We start from the raw sequence: 19685 nt of genomic DNA, 5'->3' as shown, positions 1-19685 counted from the left end.
AGGAAACTAGGCTGAGAAACATTATTTAGATGGCTGTTTAATTGTTGTTTAAAGCCTGAAATGGACACAATGCCAAGGGCATTATGTCTAATATCTGGTAACAATGACAAGAACATCCGGAAACAAACTATTCTGTACTGTTAGTAGCCTAAGAGGAGCTATGGTTACTTAATAAATATGCACATTTCTCATCATTCAAATTAGAGACATTTGTTAGAAAATGTTCCACTATTCCACTTTTAGACACCAACTGGATGTCAAAATGTACTTTCTATAACCTACAGTATCTAGAATATCTCAAAACTAACTGAAAACAAGAGGAAAACAATTCAGGGTAATTTATAACTGTAATCTGATCGTCCCTATGCCCTCACTCCTATGAGGTAGCCGTCCTTTTAATCTGATGAGATTGTGTTATGTAACACCTACACTGCCCTACAAAGCAAAAGAGCAGTAACTGCTCATAAAGTGAAACTGAGAAAAATGACTTCAAAGTTCTTTTATTGTCCAGACAAATGAATTGTAGGCAGATCATGGGAGATATGGTTGTCTCTTGTCTTACTATGAGGTAATTTTTTATTCATATTGGCCCTGACCTCTGACATGACCTTTGTCCCTAGAAGGCAGTTACTGCCTTCTTGCTTGGTACACTCACTGGAATACACTTCCATGACGATTGTTTTTGACACAAACTTGTGTTAATATGTTTATTTGTATGCGGCTGTCAGTGTCATATAGTTTGACACTTGTATCAGCGAAGAACAATAACTAATACCAAAGTCAACCGAAGACACTGCAGCACAAAGCTCAGTGACACCATGGTAAAAGCAGTAACTATGTGATGGCAGTTACTGCCTTTTTCCTTGGTTTCACCTTAACTTAACACCTTAAACATGACCCCCCCATTTTCTCCATACCACAACACAATGGAGGCGGGATATTTGTCCAAATGATAAAGCATGTATTTAATGTATGAAAAAAAGTAAATCATTTTTTGGGGGACCAAATGCTGTTCCTGCTCTTTTGCTTGGCAGGGCAGTACAGGTTGTTGCAGTTGCACGCCTTGAAGCTCCTCCCCTAACGGAACCAGCTACCACCAGCCAATCACATCAACACTACTGAAAATCTTAGTAGCTAGCTACGCATTTAAAAGACAACATAAGGACGGACTACTCATAGCCACAAATCCAGAGGCTACGCACTTAGCTATGGACGTTTGGTTGATAAGCGCTCTGCCCTTCATCATTCTACCTGTTTGATATTGGAAAGGAGAACACGAGCGAGTCCTTTCTATTGATATATAATCTATTATAATTGGTTTACGTCTTGGAGGTTATTTTAGACTACAGTACATCATTTCCAAAGCCAGTCCTCGCATAGTGCAAAGATGCTACTTCCACTTACATTCATTCTGTTTTTCAATTTAAGTTGGGGTCTTCCAATTGGTATGTTTTTTCATTGCTTACTTTTTTAATTCCCATTGCCATGTACAATTTGTTCATTTTACGCACAACATTCTACACCATAGTGTTATGAATCTTAGGCTACTAATAACAAACCAAATTAGATTTGTTGATGTGTTTTGTTGCAGACACGGTCATTCTGTTCCAGAGGTCGGGAGTGGTCGGCGAGATGGAGACCGTCGAGCAGGTCTTGGTCAACGGAGCACCTCCCTCCAGCGGCGGGAAAAACGTCAGTGGCATTCTCCGTGCTGTATTGATGGGCAACTACGAGTCTTTTCAGCAGGCGTTCGAGATCGAAGAAAATGTCACCAACACCATGACAAGTAGGCCTAATGCATGTCTGAACCTACTGCAACACACTAATAAGTACACAAACACACAGTTGTCACCGTAAAATGTGTTCTATATTGGATATTCGGTGGATATTCTTGATTAAAAAAAAATATCAACAAATATCAACAAACAAAAGAGGAATAGTCACATGCAAACACGCATACATACAAACTATTTACATTGCCAGGAATCCTAAACAAACATCATATTCATTAATAATACCACAAGTTTGAATTGCCTTTTTGTTTTTCATTTTAGTTCAAGTTAATTTATAAAGTGAAAAAAGTTTGGTTTTGAATTAGACCATTTGCATTTGTGAATATGAAATTTACCTAGTATTATTAGCAGTTATATTCAATATACTACATCTTTATCTATGTCAGAATTTCTGAAATAAATCATTATATCAAAACCATTAAATACTACAACCGGTCCCTTTTTTTTCTTAACAGAATTCTGTATGTCAATTCCAAAAATTCGACTATAAATACAGGCAAAAAACAAATGCAAAATGGTCTCCTTCTACATTCCTCAGAAATTGTATTTATAGTCAATATTCAGCTTGAATCAATCCAAAACATGTTTCACAGGATAAATACTATGTAACATTTTAAATGAAACATCCTTTACCTTGTTACAATATTTGTTAGCAATTTCCCCATTGTATATCACCATAGATATCTGACCAAAATAATCTTGCTGAGGGAATTGTAGTATCACAAACAATATTCCTTAATCTGTTTATTACTACATTTATCTTTGATGTTAATATTGCCAATGAATATATTTTCATGTAAATCTATGTTACTTACATCAACCTCAGAGGAATTTAAAAGAGATACAACCCCCAATTTTACAGAGCTAGTACAACCACTATATAAAGTTGACTGCTTTAAAAAAAAGTCACCAAACCCCCCAAAATGTATTGCTTTGAACATAAACTCACGTTCTACAGTGTCAAAAGCTTGATAAAAATCAACAAACATAAGAAAACTATCATCAATGATGAGGTCATTATAGTCAATCATATCTAAGATCAACCTGATGTTATTACTAATGTGTCGACCATGCATAAAACCACATTGTTCTTCATCAATTATATGATGCAAGCCTTGTTTCAACCTCTTAGCAAATACAAGGGCAAATAATTTCTCATTATTCAACAGGCTAATGGGTCTCTCGTTGTCTATATAAAGACTATCCTTATTAGTTTTGGGAATCAAAGTAATTACACCTTGCTTTAACGAAGCCGGTAACTCCCCTTTTTCTATTGATTCTTGGAACATAGCAAGAATGAAAGGAATCAATTTATCATTGAATGCTTTAAAATATTTTTTTCTGTAATAAAAAGCTGATTAAACCATCATTTCCAGGGGACCTATTGTCCTTAAGACTGTATTTGTATTAAAAGCCTTATCTCAATTTCAGATAACTCATCACAAAAATCCCTGAAATCATTATCTATCATCTTAGCAATGTTTGGTATATTGTCTAAGAAAAGATCCATATTGGAAGTTGCCGGTGCTGATGTATACAGATTCTGATAAAACTGGGCAACATGCTGAGTGATTTCAAATCAAATTTCAAATCAAATGTATTTATATAGCCCTTCGTACATCAGCTGATATCTCAAAGTGCTGTACAGAAACCCAGCCTAAAACCCCAAACAGCAAGCAATGCAGGTGTAGAAGCACGGTGGCTAGGAAAAACTCCCTAGAATGGCCAAAACCTAGGAAGAAACCTAGAGAGGAACCAGGCTATGTGGGGTGGCCAGTCCTCTTCTGGCTGTGCCGGGTGGAGATTATAACAGAACATGGCCAAGATGTTCAAATGTTCATAAATGACCAGCATGGTCGTATAATAATAAGGCAGAACAGTTGAAACTGGAGCAGCAGCACGGTCAGGTGGACTGGGGACAGCAAGGAGTCATCATGTCAGGTAGTCTTGGGGCATGGTCCTAGGGCTCAGGTCCTCCGAGAGAGAGAGAAAGAGAGAATTAGAGAACGCACACTTAGATTCACACAGGACACCGAATAGGACAGGAGAGGTACTCCAGATATAACAAACTGACCCTAGCCCCCGACACATAAACTACTGCAGCATAAATACTGGAGGCTGAGACAGGAGGGGTCAGGAGACACTGTGGCCCCATCCGAGGACACCCCGGACAGGGCCAAACAGGAAGGATATAACCCCACCCACTTTGCCAAAGCACAGCCCCCACACCACTAGAGGGATAACTTCAACCACCAACTTACCATCCTGAGACAAGGCTGAGTATAGCCCACAAAGATCTCCGCCATGGCACAACCCAAGGGGGGGGCGCCAACCCAGGATGACCACATCAGTGAATCAACCCACTCAGGTGACGCACCCCTTCCAGGGACGGCATGAGAGAGCCCCAGTAAGCCAGTGACTCAGCCCCTGTAATATTTCTTTTGGATTTTCATTGGGAGTATTATTAATCATTAATTTACATATGGAAGTCTTTTCGCCTGCCCTTTTTTCTAAATTAAAGAAATATTTTGTAACTTTCTCTCCCTATTCCATCCATTTTTGTCTTTATCTTACAAACGCTCCCTGGGCCTTCTCCTCGTAGATACAGTCTAACTGCATTTGCAATGATGATAGCTCCAGTAATTCCTGATTAGGTAGTTAAGTTTTTTTAGAATAATCCATTATTCCCTTTATGATGTCTTTCTTTCTCTCTCTTGGCACGAGCAATTTCTTTCCCCATTGAAATAGCCAAATGCCTTAAATCAAATTTCATTAGCTCCCAGTAACTTCCAAATGTATTCAAAACACAGGCACAATTCTAGTATTTATCAATAATTCCTGTTACTTCCTTCTTAAATACTTAATTCTCTAGTAAAGTCTTGTTCATTTCCCAGTAACTTTTACTGTTTTGTTGTTGACAAACCATGCATATTTATCTTTATTGAGATCCCTTTGTGGTCTGTTAAAATCGATGGTTCAATCGAGACTATCAACCTGTACAGCCATATCTTCAGATATCAGCCAGAAATCAATACAGGATTGTATAGATACATCTTTGGTACTCCATGTAAACATACTCTTATCTGGGTTTCTTATGTCTCCAAATATCTGGGACACCTAACCTTAGACATGTATATTCCTTATCTCACAAACAGAATTGCTATTTTTCGGAGGCCATCTATCTAGATTATCATGTAATACTGTATTATGTAATACTGTATTAAAATCTCCACCCCAATGGAAATGTAGTATGTAAATAAAATAAATAAATACAAAATAAAATAGTTACTTGACTTGTTATTGGAAGCATAAGTATTTACAACAATGAATTGAATGTGGTTGACATCTACCAATAGTATAATCCATCTCCCTGTATTATCTGCCTTATGACTCAATATATGACCCTTAAAGTTGCCTTTTAAAATATACGCAGGTTGTTCTTCATTAAATAGTAATTTTCCTTTGCACTTTTCCATGTCCTATCCCTCGTTGTCCTCGAGATGAATCTCATGAACACTGGTCGTGGTGGCTGATTGTTTTCCCTATCTCTCAGCCTACCTAGGCGGTGCACTACATCCAGAGAACCTGCAACATGTCGCTCCTCCTCTGGGACTATTGCCCCTGCAAATGTCCTTCACTCTTGCTTTTGATGTTATCGTCAGATTTTTCTGCTATTCCATAAATTTGAAGATTCCATCTCCGACGATACCGGCCATTCTCGGGAGTTTCTTCTGCTTTGCAACCTGAATTTTCAATGTTGCGTTCTGCTGCTTCCGAGTTTTGACTTCCTCAGCATTGAAATCAATCGCTTTCTTAAGGTTAACGATACTGATGGTGTTCTTTTTTACCAAATCCATGATGTCATCTGCGCTCTCTTTGATTTTTAGCTGTGAGGCTGCGGACGATGTTCTCCTGCAGCTTACTCATTGATGGTTCACTTCTCAGCTGCTTTGGAAGTTGCTCCTTGGTTGGGGTATTCGGGTATGAATCACATTCGCCCCCTATTTTTACACTGCAAGCATATGAGTGAGTTTCAACAATGCCTCTTTTCTCCCTGGCAGTTTCAACATCCATTATCTCGGCAACAGTTTGGTCATGTCCTGATTCCACGCTACTAGCTAGGAAGACGTTAGCAGGCTAACTAAACTACACACGCTGAAACTTTTCGATGGCTAGCTTGTTCGTTGGAAATCGTCAAATATAATTCAATTGTTTGATCAATTACAAAATATTCTGAAATAATCGCGTCAATATTGAATCACAGCAAGCCATAACTATGAAAATTATATATTCTGAACCGAGGGAGGATGGACAAATACACAGCTTTTTTGTTGTCAAATTGTAGGGTTTCAGTCTTCAATAGCTCTTACACAAAGCGTGCCATGACTATAAAAGTTATATAGTTTGAATCGGTGAAGGATGGACAAGACTCCAGATTTGTATTTTTTTTGGGGGGGAGGGGGGTCCGATCCACCTCTACGCAGACGACACCATTCTGTATACTTCCGGCCCGTCCTTGGACACTGTGCTATCTAACCTCCAAACGAGCTTCAATGCCATACAACACTCCTTCCGTGGCCTCCAACTGCTCTTAAACGCCAGTAAAACCAAATGCATGCTTTTCAACCGTTCGCTGCCTGCACCCGCACGCCCGACTAGCATCACCACCCTGGATGGTTCCGACCTAGAATATGTGGACATCTATAAGTACCTAGGTGTCTGGCTAGACTGTAAACTCTCCTTCCAGACTCATATCAAACATCTCCAATCTAAAATCAAATCTAGTCGGCTTTCTATTCCGCAACAAAGCCTCCTTCACTCACACCGCCAAACTTACCCTAGTAAAACTGACTATCCTACCGATCCTCGACTTCGGCGACGTCATCTACAAAATAGCTTCTAAAACTGCATCCAGTTTACTGAGTAGAGTATATCACAGTGCCATCCGTTTTGTTACTAAAGCACCTTATACCACCCACCACTGCGACCTGTATGCTCTAGTCGGCTGGCCCTCGCTACATATTCGTCGCCAGACCCACTGGCTCCAGGTCATCTACAAGTCCATGCTAGGTAAAGCTCCGCCTTATCTCAGTTCACTGGTCACGATGGCAACACCCACCCGTAGCACGTGCTCCAGCAGGTGTATCTCACTGATCATCCCTAAAGCCAACACCTCATTTGGCCGAACGAATTGCAAAAATTGCTGAAGTTGGAGACTTATCTCCCTCACCAACTTCAAACATCTGCTATCTGAGCAGCTAACCGATCGCTGTACATAGTCTATCGGTAAATAGCCCACCCAATTTTACCTACCTCATCCCCATACTGTTTATATTTATTTACTTTTCTGCTCTTTTGCACACCAATATGTCTACCTGTACATGACCATCTGATCATTTATCACTCCAGTATTAATCTGCAAAATTGTAATTATCCGCCTACCTCCTCATGCCATTTGCACACAATGTATATAGACTCTCTTTTTTTTCTACTGTGTTATTGACTTGTTAATTGTTTACTCCATGTGTAACGCTGTGTTGTCTGTTCACACTGCTATGCTTTATCTTGGCCAGGTCGCAGTTGCAAATGAGAACTTGTTCTCAACTAGCCTACCTGGTTAAATAAAGGTGAAATAAAAAAAATAGTTGTGTAAGAGCCATTTGAAATCCTAAATCTATTTTTAAGTGTGGATTGTTCTCCATCCACCCCTGATTTAAGAAAATACCATCTTCATAGTCATGGTTTGCTTGGTTCAATAGCTATTGTCGAGGTTACTAAATATTCACTGAATATCCAGTATAAAACAAAATTTACCTCTGTACAGGTGCCTTGCTCAAGGGCACAATAGCAGTTACCTGAGATAGGGCAGGACAAATCTACCTCCTTGACTGACAAGGAATACAATCAGATATATATTATGTATAAACGACACATTCATCCTTAACCATTCCTTTCCCTTTTTCCTTCAATGTCCAGAAAATCCTACTTACCAGTACCTGCGTGTGCGTGAATGCAAACTGAATGGATTTCGAGTGGTGCATTCGACCGACCAGCTCCTTGTCAACGGGAATGACTTCCTGACTTTGGACCAATCCACAGACACCTGGACAGCTGAGGTACCACAGGCCCTCTCACTCAAACAGCTTTGGGACTGGGACACTGAGTTCACGAGGAGGGAGAAGATGCAACTCCATGAGAGCTGTACCGAACTGATGAAGGAGCTCAGACATTCCGAGCCCACCACCAATAGAGGTAAGTGTACGGGAGGAGGCCTACTTGGTGCCACTGCTTTAGTGTACACTGAAAGAGCATTGTATAGATTAGAAGGCAAGTGTGTATGCATGCGTGCATCTGTTTTATGTACAGCGTGTGTGTATGTCAAGCTTGTGTCGGGTTTAAGAAAAGGTGTAACAACACTGTCAGACTACACGCCACAAGATCAACAGAATGTTCCCATTCTTTGGTCACTTGTTTTAACTAGTTATGAAGTACAGTAGGTCATGCAGGTGAATCCAGTGAATTCCTGTTGTATGTTTCAACAGGAACGTCCCTGCTGACTGTCCTGGCTCCACTGTTTGCATGCCTGACCTTTGTTGTCATGGTTATTGCAAGCTTCCTCATGTCTAAACAACAAGGTGAGTGACATTATAAAGCATATTTTGTATGCACCAGTACTGTATGTCGAATACATTTTCCCCCTCTTGGATATTAAACTTCATCCTATTCTAAACTCAGCAAAAAAAAGAAACGTCCCTTTTTCAGGACCCTGTCTTTTAAAGATAATTAGTAAACATCCAAATAACTTCACAGATCTTCATTGTAAACGGTTTAAACACTGTTTCCCATGCTTGTTCAATGAACCATAAACAATTAATGAACATGCACCTGTGGAACGGTCGTTAAGACACTAACAGCTTACAGACGGTAGGCAAGTAAGGTCACAGTTATGAAAACTTAGGACACTATAGAGGCTTTTCTACTTACTCTGAAAAACACCAAAAGAAAGATGCCCAGGGCCCCTGCCCATCTGCGTGAACGTGCTTTAGGCATGCTGCAAAGAGGCAGGAGGACTGCAGATGTGACCAGGGCAATAAATTGTAATGTCCGTACTGTGAGACGCCTAAGACAGCGCTACAGGGAGACAGAACGGACAACTCATCGTCCTCGCAGTGGCAGACCATGTGTAACAACACCTGCACAGGATCGGTACATCCGAACATCACACCTGCGGGACAGGTACAGGATGGCAACAACAACTGCCCGAGTCTGCAATAGGCTGAGAGAGGCTGGACTGAGGGCTTGTAGGCCTGTTGTAAGGCAGATCCTCACCAGACATCACCGGCAACAATGTTGCCTATGGGCACAAACCTACCGTAGCTGGACCAGACAGGACTAGCAAAAAGAGCTCTTCACTGACGAGTCACAGTTTTGTCTCACCAGGGGTGATGGTCGGATTCGCGTTTATCGTCGAAGGAATGAGCGTTACACCGAGGCCTGTACTCTGGAGCGGGATCGATTTGGTGGAGGGTCCATCGTGGTCTGGGTCGGTGTGTCACAGCATTATCGAACTGAGCTTGTTGTCATTGCAGGCAATCTCAACGCTGTGCGTTACAGGGAAGACATCCTCCTCCCTCATGTGGTACCCTTCCTGCAGGTTCACCCTGACAGGACCCTCCAGCATGACAATGCCACCAGCCATACTGCTCGTTCTGTGCATGATTTCCTGCAAGACAGGAATGTCAGTGTTCTGCCATGGCGAGCAAAGAGCCCGGATCTCAATCCCATTGAGCACGTCTGGGACCTGTTGGATTGACGGGTGAGGGCTAGGGCCATTCCCCCCAGAAATGTTAGGGAACTTGCAGGTGCCTTGGTGGAAGAGTGGGGTAACATCTCACAGCAAGAACTGGCAAATCTGGTGCAGTCCATGAGGAGGAGATGCACGGCAGTACTTAATGCAGCTGGTGGCCACACCAGATACTGACTGTTACTTTTGATTTGGACCCTCCCCCTTTGTTCAGGGACACGTTATTCCATTTGTTAGTCACATGTCTGTGGAACTTGTTCAGTTTATGTCTCAGTAAATATTTGTATGGCCGTATGTTAAGTTTGCTGAAAATAAACGCAGTTGACAGTGAGGGGACGTTTCTTTTTTTGCTGAGTTTATGTCATACTGGTTGTTCTCTTGCTGCCCAGTCTGGGATATTTACTGAATGGCTTTCATGATCTCTATTTAAATCAGTGTGTCAGCTATGTAGAACGTTTACTGCATGCAATGACATCTTTAGAAGCTCTATATACAATTCTATATTTTCCTTTTGCGTCTTGATTCCTAACGTTATTGTGTAATTCTGAATGTTATATTCCAAATGACCATATGTAGCTAGTCTACAACAGAGCCAACAGAATGTTTTGTTTCTCTTTCTTCAGATCCCAGAGTTTCCAGACACCCTGGAGGTAAAATATTTTTACTTCCATCTCATTGTCCCCCATCGGTTTCTTGGTTAACAGGAGTATAGAACATTCAATATTAACAGATGGTTCAGTATGTTGACTGGGAACTGCTGTCTCCTAAACCACACCTTGTAAACAGGCCTGGGCACATTGTCCTTATCTTCTGATGCTACTGGCTTTCTGTGTGCTTCTCTCAGTGGTGTGTATGTTTGTCTTTCACAGGTAGTTCCCTTTTTGTCAAATGTGTGACTCCTAGGGCCGAGGGTAGTATTCAGGATCACAGGGTTTGGTGTCAATGCTTATGTTGACTGTGATTTATATAGATTCCATGCTTCCTGGACATTCCTACATTTAGAAAGCTGCTGTTCAAACATGTTGAACAACATTGTGAACAGTTGTTTTGGTAAATACTGATTGTGTTTTAGTTGTAGGTCTGTCACTTGTGCCTTTAACACGAGTGATGTATATTTGCATGTACTCTATGTACATTGCACAACAGACTTAGTCTGAATGACACGAAACTCGAAGTCCTCCTGACTTCCAAGATGGCGTAGCAGTCAGACGTCTTTGTCTTGTCTCGTCCCATGTGTATATAGCTTTTTCTTCATGTTCTTTTTAATATTTTTCCTAAACCTCAACTTCAAAATACTCTCGTGCAACCCGCCTCACCCAATGTGGTGTGGATCCGTTTTTTTTTCCTAAAGTATTTATATTTACTCCCAAACTGGAATACCTCAACTGAAGCTAGCTAGCTAACTAGCTACCAGCTATCAGTCAGCTAACCACTGCTAGCGGTCATCAGCTAACCTTTAGCTCGGAAAGCTCTCGCCAGTTCGTACAACGCGTTTCAAACCAGAGCATATCGGACCTATTTTTCTCTCCATATCCCTGAATTCCTACCACAAACTCTGAACCTTTTCATCTGGATCATCACAGCTAGCTAACCGCAACCCGGTTTTACTACTCCTGGCTAATGTTTCCGTCCTGGAGCTAGCACCAACTAGCCTGGGGCTAGCCCATGCTAGACCCATCTCCCGGCTCACTCCTGGGCTACAATATCCGGACTCCTTCTACTACCGGTACGGGGCACGGAACCCTGCCGATCCTCAACGATTGGAATACCGACATAATCTGCCCGAGGATTCCATCTGGCTCCTCAGGCGCGATGTCCGCTGAAGGACCATTCTGCTAGGCCTGCTAGCTACCTAGAGCTACTTGGAACCCCCGGTCTGCTAACTGCTTGCTTGCTAACCTGGTCTGCTAACTGATAGCTTGTTTAGCCCCGGCCTACTAACTGTTAGCTTGTTAGCATCGGCCTGCTAACTGTCTGAGTCGCCGTGTCCCCAGTCAGCCCAACCACTCATTGGACCCATATGTTCACTTGGCTACGCATGCCTCTCTCTAATATCAATATGCCTCGTTCATTACTGTCCTGGTTAGTGATTACTGTCTTATTTCACTGTAGAGCCTCTAGCCCTGCTCAATATGCCTTAACTAACCATGTTGTTCCACCTCCTACATATGCGATGACATCACCTGGTTTAACCTGTAGTGACGCCCAGCCCGTGAACGGGACCGTTATCATCATCTGACACTAATTAGCATAACGCAACGGACATAAATCTTCCTATTCATGAAAATCACAAGTGAAATATATTGGAACACAGCTTAGCCTTTTGTTAATCACCCTGTCATCTCAGATTTTCAAAATATGCTTTACAGCCAACGCTAGACAAGCATTTGTGTAAGTTTATCATAGCCTAGCATAGCATTATGCCTTGCTAGCAGCAGGCAAACTTGTCACGGAAATCAGAAAAGCAATCAAATTAAATCGTTTACCTTTGATGAACTTCGGATGTTTTCACTCACGAGACTCCCAGGTAGACAGCCAAAGTTCATTTTTTCCCAAAATATTATTTTTGTAGGTGAAATAGCTCCGTTTGTGCTTCTCGTTTGGCTGAGAAATTGCCCGGAAATTGCGGTCACCACAACGCCGAAAAATATTCCATATTAGCTCCATAATATCGACAGAAACAAGGCAAACGTTGTTTAGAATCCATCCTCAAGGTGTTTTTCTAATATCTATTCGATAATATATCCGTCGGGACAATTCCTTTTTCTCTAGGACCGATTGGAGTAATGGCTACCTCTGCACTTTACGCGAGAATCTCTCTCGGAGCCACCATGTGACCACTTACGCAATGTGCCCCCATACGGCTATTCTTCAACAGAAATGCGTAAAACTATGTCACAATGCTGTAGACACCTTGGGGAATACGTAGAAAGCGTAAGCTCGTTGATGGTAAATTCACAGCCATATAGGGAGTCATTGGAACGCAGCGCTTTCAAAAACTGGGGCACTTCCGGATTGGCCTTTTCTCTGGCTTTCGCCTGCAACATCAGTTCTGTTATACTCACAGACAATATCTTTACAGTTTTGGAAACATTAGAGTGTTTTCTATCCAAAGCTGTCAATTATATGCATATTCTAGCATCTTTTCCTGACAAAATATCCTGTTTAAAACGGGAACGTTGTTTTTCCAAAAATGAAAATACTGCCCCCTAACACCAAGAGGTTAAACGTCTCTAGAGACCATATCTCTCTCATCATTACTCAATGCCTAGGTTTACCTCCAATGTACTCACATCCTACCTCACCTTTGTCTGTACACTATGCCTTGAATCTATGCTATCGTGCCCAGAAACCTGCTCCTTTTACTCTCTGTTCCGAACGTGCTAGACAGCCAGTTCGAATAGCATTTAGCCGTACCCTTAACCTACTTCTCCTCTGTTCCTCTGGTGATGTAGAGGTTAATCCAGGTCCTGCAGTGCCTAGCTCCACTCCCACTCCCCAGGTGCTCTCATTTGTTGACTTCTGTAACCATAAAAGCCTTGGTTTCATGCATGTTAACATTAGAAGCCTACTCCCTAAGTTTGTTTTACTCACTGCTTTAGCACACTCTGCCAACCCGGATGTCTTAGCCGTGTCTGAATCCTGGCTTAGGAAAACCACCAAAAACCCTGAAATCTCCATTGCGAACTATAACATTTTCCGCCACGATAGAACTGCCAAAGGGTGCTGTGTTGCAATCTACTGCAAAGATAGCCTGCAGAGTTCTGTATTACTATCCAAGTCTGTACCCAAACAATTCAAGCTTCTACTTCTAAAAATTCACCTTTCCAAAAAACAAGTCTCTCACTGTTGCCGCTTGCTATAGACCCCCCTGTGCCCCGAGCTGTGCCCTCGATACACTATGTGAATTGATTGCCCCACATCTATCTTCTGAGCTTGTGCTACTTGGTGACCTAAACTGGGACATGCTTAACACCTCGGCCATCCAACAATCCAAGCTTGATGCCTTCAATCTCACACAAATTATCAATGATCCTACCAGGTACAACTCCAAATCCGTAAACACGGGCATCCTCATAGATGTCATCCTAACTAACTCGCACGCCAAATACACCTCTGCTGTTTTCAATCAAGATCTCAGCAATCACTGCCTCATTGCCTGCATCCGTAATGGGTCTGCGGTCAAACGTCCATCCCTCATCACTGTCAAACGCTCCCTAAAACACTTCAGCAAGCAGGCCTTTCTAATGAACCTGGCCTGGATATCCTGAAATGACATTGACCTCATCCTGTCAGTAGATGATGCCTGGCTATTCTTTAAAAGTGCCTTCCTCACCATCTTAAATAAGCATGCCCCATTCAAAAAATGTAGAACTGGGAATAGATATAGTCCTTGGTTCACTCCAGACCTGTCTGCCCTTGACCAGCACAAAAACATCCTGTGAAGTTCTGCATTAGCATCGAATAGCCCCTGTGATATGCAACTTTTCAGGGAAGTTAGGAACAAATATACACAGGCAGTTAGGATAGTTAAGGCTAGTTTTTTCATTCAGAAATTTGCATCCTGTAGTACGAACTCAAAAAAGTTCTGGGATACTGTAAAGTCCATGGAGAATAAGAGCACCTCCTCCCAGCTGCCTACTGCTCTGAGGCTAGGAAACACTGTTACCATCGATAAATCTACTATAATTGAGAATTTCAATAAGCATTTCTCTATGGCTGGCCATGCTTTCCACCTGGCTACCCCTACCTCGGTCAACTGCCCCGCACCCTCCACAGCAATCCTCCAAAGCCCCCACCATTTCTCCTTCACCCAAATCCAGATAACTGATGTTCTGAAAGAGCTGCAAAATCTGGACCCCTACAAATCAGCCAGGCTAGACAATCTGGACCCTCTCTTTCTAAAATTATCTGCCGAAATTGTTGCAACCCCTGTTACTAGCCTGTTCAACCTCTTTTGTATCGTCTGAGATTCCCAAAGATTGGAACGCTGCCGCGGTCATCCCCCTCTTCAAAGGGGGTGACACTCTCGACCCAAACTGCTACAGACCTATATCTATCCTACCCTGTCTTTCTAAGGACTTTGAAAGCCAAGTTAACAAACAGATTACCGACCATTTCGAATCCCACTGTACCTTCTCCACTATGCAATCTGTTTTCAGAGCTGGTCATGGGTGCACCTCAGCCACGCTCAAGGTTCTAAACGACATCATAACCGCCATCGATAAGAGACATTACTGTGCAGCCGTATTCATCGACCTGGCCAAGGCTTTCGACTCTGTCAATCACCACATTCTTATTGGCAGACGCGAAAGCCTTGGTTTCTCAAGTGATTGCCTCGCCTGGTTTACCGACTACTTCTCAGATAGAGTTCAGTGTGTCAAATCGGAGAGCCTGTTGTCCAGACCTCTGGCAGTCTCTATGGGGGTGCCACAGGGTTCAATCCTCGGGCCGACTCTCTTCTCTGTATACATCAATGATGTTGCTCTTGCTGCTGGTGATTCTCTGATACACCTCTACAAAGACGACAACATTCTGTATACTTCTGGCCCCTCTTTGGACACTGTGTTAACGAACCTCCAGACAAGCTTCAATGCCATACAACTCTCCTTTCGTGGCCTCCAACTGCTCTTAAATGCAAGTAAAACTAAATGCATGCAATTCAACCGATCACTGCTCGCCCGTCCAGCATCACTACTCTGGACGGCTCTGACTTAGAATACGTGGACAACTACAAATACCTAGGTGTCTGGTTAGACTGTAAACTCTCCTTCCAGACTCACATTAAGCATCTCCAATCCAAAATTAAATCTAAAATCGGCTTCCTATATCGCAACAAAGCATCCTTCACTCATGCTGCCAAACATACCCTCGTAAAACTGACCATCCTACCGATCCTCGACTTCGGTGATGCCATCTATAAAATAGCCTCCAACACTCTACTCAACGAACTGGATGCAGTCTATCACAGTGCCATCCGTTTTGTCACCAAAGCCCCATACAATAACAACCATTGCGACCTGTATGCTCTCGTTGGTTGGCCCTCGCTTCATATTCGTACCCAAACCCACTGGCTCCAGGTCATTTATAAGTCTTTGCTAAGTAAAGCCCCGCCTTATCTCAGCTCACTGGTCACCATAGCAGCACCCACCCGTAGCACGCACTCCAGCAGGTATATCTCACTGGTCACCCCCAAAGCCAATTCCTCCTTTGGTCGTCTTTCCTTCCAGTTCTCTGCTGCCAATGACTGGAACGAACTGCAAAAATCTCTGAAGCTGGAGACTCACATCTCCCTCACTAACTTTAAGCGCCAGCTGTCAGAGCAGCTCACAGATCACTGCACCTGTACATAGCCCATCTGTAAACAGCCCATCTATTGACCTACCTCATCCCCATACTGTATTTATTTATCTTGCTCCTTTGCACCCCAGTATCTCTACTTGCACATTCCTCTTCTGCACATCTACCATTCCAGTGTTTAATTGCTATATTGTAATTACTTTGCCACTATGGCCTATTTATTGCCTTAACTCACCTCATTTGCACTCACTGTATATAGACTTTTTGTTTTCTTTTGTTCTACTGTATTATTAGCCATGTTTTGTTTATTCCATGTGTATGTGTCGAATTGCTATGCTTTATTTTGGCCAGGTCGCAGTTGCAAATGAGAACGTGTTCTCAACTAGCCTACCTGTGTCACGTTCTGACCTTAGTTCCTTTGTTTTGTCTTTTGTTTTAGTATGGTCAGGGTGTGAGTTGGGTGGGTTGTCTGTTAGTTTTTCTATATTTTTCTATTTCTGTGTTTGGCCTGATATGGTTCTCAATCAGAGGCACCTGTCAATCGTTGTCCCTGATTGAGAACCATATTTAGGTAGCCTGTTTTCAATTGTGTTTTGTGGGTGGTCATTTTCAGTCTTTGTGTGTCTGCACCAGATAGAATTGTTTCGGTTTTCACTTCATTGTTTTGTATTTTGAAGTGTTCAGTTTCATTAAAAAAGATGAACACTTACCACGCTGCGCTTTGGTCCTCTCCTTCTTTCACTGACGACAACCGTTACAACCTGGTTAAATAAAGGTGAAATAATACAATTAAAATACAAACTTGAGAGGCTGTTTGATGTTTTCGGGACAATGCGCCGATAATGAAGTGGGCTGTGCTTTTACCTGGTTGGCTCGCCTCTGTCTTTCTCACTCAAATACTCTCGTGTACAGCCCCCGGACGCCACAAATCCAAACAACAAGAGGTCTTAATCCCCCCAGGGGGGGAAAAAATGTTTGAGAGAGCCAATCAAAGCTCGATCAATTGCTGGGTGAAAATTGCACCAGCAAATGGACTCCTGTCCAGACCAGTAGGTCATAGTGCTCCCTCGATGTGTACCACATGAGTGGCGTCAGCCAGGCTACAACATACTTGCAATTGATGCCGAAAGTAGTGACATCGGAATGGCCAAATAGTCCGCTTTAGAAGAACCGTAATGCAGAATAATCGACACTCTACCAAGAGGGAGAAAATGAAGGACTCTTGAACCCCACACTGCTGTAGCGCTGTGTGGTTAACTCATCTGCATGTCTCCTACCACATGTCTGGTGTTTGTTCTTGTCTTACTGTTGTCTCATCTCTCAAGTGTTTACGGTGTTTGGCGTAGTGTCTGCTGAGGTAAACATCAGTAGTCAGCTGTGTGTGTGTGTGTGTGTGTGTATGTATGTTTCAGGTGTGTTTTACATCTTCCTAAATTGTGTTTTCTTTTTCCTCCCTGCAGGAGTACTTGGCTCCATTGTCCACTACTATCAGAATGTCACAGAAACACAATCAGGAAAAGACTACCAGGCCCTCTAAAACTCAACCCACCTCCGCTCATCCACCTCTGATGACTGCTCTGTGAAGGGAGTAGTACACAGCGTTGTACGAGATCTTCAGTTTCTTGGCAATTTCTCACATGGAATAGCCTTCATTTCTCAGAACAAGAATAACGTGACGAGTTTCAGAAGAAAGGTCTTTGTTTCTGGCCATTTTGAGCCTGTAATCGAACCCAAAAATGCTGACGCTCCAGATACTCAACTAGTCTAAAGAAGGCCAGTTCTATTGCATCTTTAATAAGCACAACAGTTTTCAGCTGTGCTAACATAATTGCAAAAGGGTTTTCTAATGATAAATTAGCCTTTTAAAATGATGAACTTTGATTAGCTAACACAACGTGCCATTGGAACACAGGAGTGATGGTTGCTGATAATGGTCCTCTGTGCGCCTATGTAGATATTCCATTAAAAAATAATCAATTTCCAGCTCCAATAGTCATTTACAACATTAAGAATGTCTACACTGCATTTCTGATCAATTTGATGTTATTTTAAGGGACAAAAGAAAAAGCAAATTTATCAAAAACTAGGATATTTCTTAAGTGGCCCCAAACTTTTGTACCCTTGTCCATCCAACTCTCTGGTCCCCCTTTCTCCCTGGGCCTTCTTCCAACAGGCCCCATTCCTATAGACCCAGGAGGATTGTAGCCTACCAAATATTTATAATATGAAAGGAACTGTGACATTCCAATTTGTATAACTTACTGTTGTGTGTGTGACTTGAACTCTTGAAGTAGTTCCTAGTTAACCACAAGAAAAGAATATGAAGACAGTTTTATGCACTTTATAATTGTGTATTTCCTCACCTTTGTATTTCCTCACTTATCTACCGGTGCCTATGCCTTTCAGGCTTTGCTTTTCAGCCTATGTCAAAACAGACAGACGCATGAACACACACAGACACACACTCTGTGTGTTCATGCTCGATAGCTCAAAACTACTGTAACTGGGTCTTCCGGGTGGCGCAGTGGTTAAGGGTGCTGTACTGCAGCGCCAGCTGTGCCACCAGAGACCTTGGGTTCGCGCCCAGGCTCTGTCGTAACTGGGGCGACGCACAATTGGCCTAGCGTCGTCTGGGTTAGGGAGGGTTTGGCCGGTAGGGAAATCCTTGTCTCATAGCTCACCAGCGTCTCCTGTGGCGGGCCGGGTGCAGTGCACGCTAGCCAGGTGTACAGTGTTTCCTCCAACACATTGGTGCGGCTGGCTTCCGAGTTGGATGGCGCTGTGTTAAGAAGCAGTGTGGCTTGGTTGGGTTGTGTATCGGAGGACGCAAGACTTTCAACCTTCGTTGAGCCCGTACGGGAGTTGTAGCGATGAGACAAGATAGTAGCTACTAAACAATTGGATACCATGAATTTGGGGAGAAAAAGGGGTAAAATTAAAAAAACACAACTACTAGAACTAGATTTGTGTAGAGCTGTCGGTTGCATTTAGTCAACAGCTATCAATACCTTTTCCTTGTTAAAAAAAAACGATGTGAAAAGTTTTCAATTTGGTCCATCTGTTTTGAATAAATGTTATTTTGATCCAGTTACACATTCAGGGTGCAATACGGTAAAAAAAAAACATGTACAGTGAGGAAATGTGTTCACTTTGCACTTTTGTGTATATTAAGCTACTGTATTATGATTTGAGGGGACAGAATTGTACATTGAACCGGATATGTATGAATGATTTTTATCACTTGTTTATCACTTTACTTTGTATGTTTGTCACTTTATTAAAGCTATTAAAATGCAACTTTTGTATTGGAGTATCTTTAAATGGAAAATTGACCTGGATGCCAAATAGATGGATAGTACACCCCGATCAACTCAAAATAACAAGAATTGCGACAAGCTCAGGAGGCTAGGTATTGGGGTAAGCCTACTTGAAAGGCTGAGGTATCATTATTACTTGGCTAGAGGCATTCTACATAGCATCCCATTAATACCTTTTCTGAAATACAATGGATTTTAAAACATCCTTTTTTTTAACAGTGGAAGAGATCGCCAGGGCCTTAATGTTTGCATTGTTCCTCAGTCATGTCAGCAAGCTTTGTAGGTTGGCTTGCTTTGTGAAAATTGTGCAACTTCAATGGGTGAGATGGGGAAGGGTGAACTAGATGGTAACTTTACAAGTAAAGTTGCGGGGCTTGCTAAAGCTCTTAAAAAAAAAATTGTTGTAATGAAAGAAGTTTAAAAAAGTTGCACTATTGATTATTCCAATTGTGAAATTATTTGAAATTCCCA

At 42.3% G+C, this 19685-nt stretch overlaps 1 protein-coding gene across 1 annotated transcript; it reads left to right on the top strand.

The window, feature by feature from the left end:
* The first annotated feature begins 1144 nt into the window (after window positions 1–1144).
* Window positions 1145–19194, top strand: LOC112260404. The gene is made up of 6 exons (XM_024435476.2): window positions 1145–1445; window positions 1592–1786; window positions 7770–8045; window positions 8336–8428; window positions 10221–10247; window positions 17358–19194. Exons 1-6 carry the CDS (start codon window positions 1388–1390, stop codon window positions 17432–17434), a joined length of 726 nt encoding a protein of 241 aa, XP_024291244.1. The 5' UTR covers window positions 1145–1387; the 3' UTR covers window positions 17435–19194.
* The last annotated feature ends 491 nt before the right edge of the window (window positions 19195–19685 follow it).

The sequence above is a fragment of the Oncorhynchus tshawytscha genome, linkage group LG10, assembly GCF_018296145.1.
Source record: "Oncorhynchus tshawytscha isolate Ot180627B linkage group LG10, Otsh_v2.0, whole genome shotgun sequence".
NCBI lineage: Eukaryota > Metazoa > Chordata > Actinopteri > Salmoniformes > Salmonidae > Oncorhynchus > Oncorhynchus tshawytscha.
The sequence above is the reverse complement of the archived record's forward strand: the minus strand, read 5'-3'. Positions and strand labels throughout refer to the sequence as shown.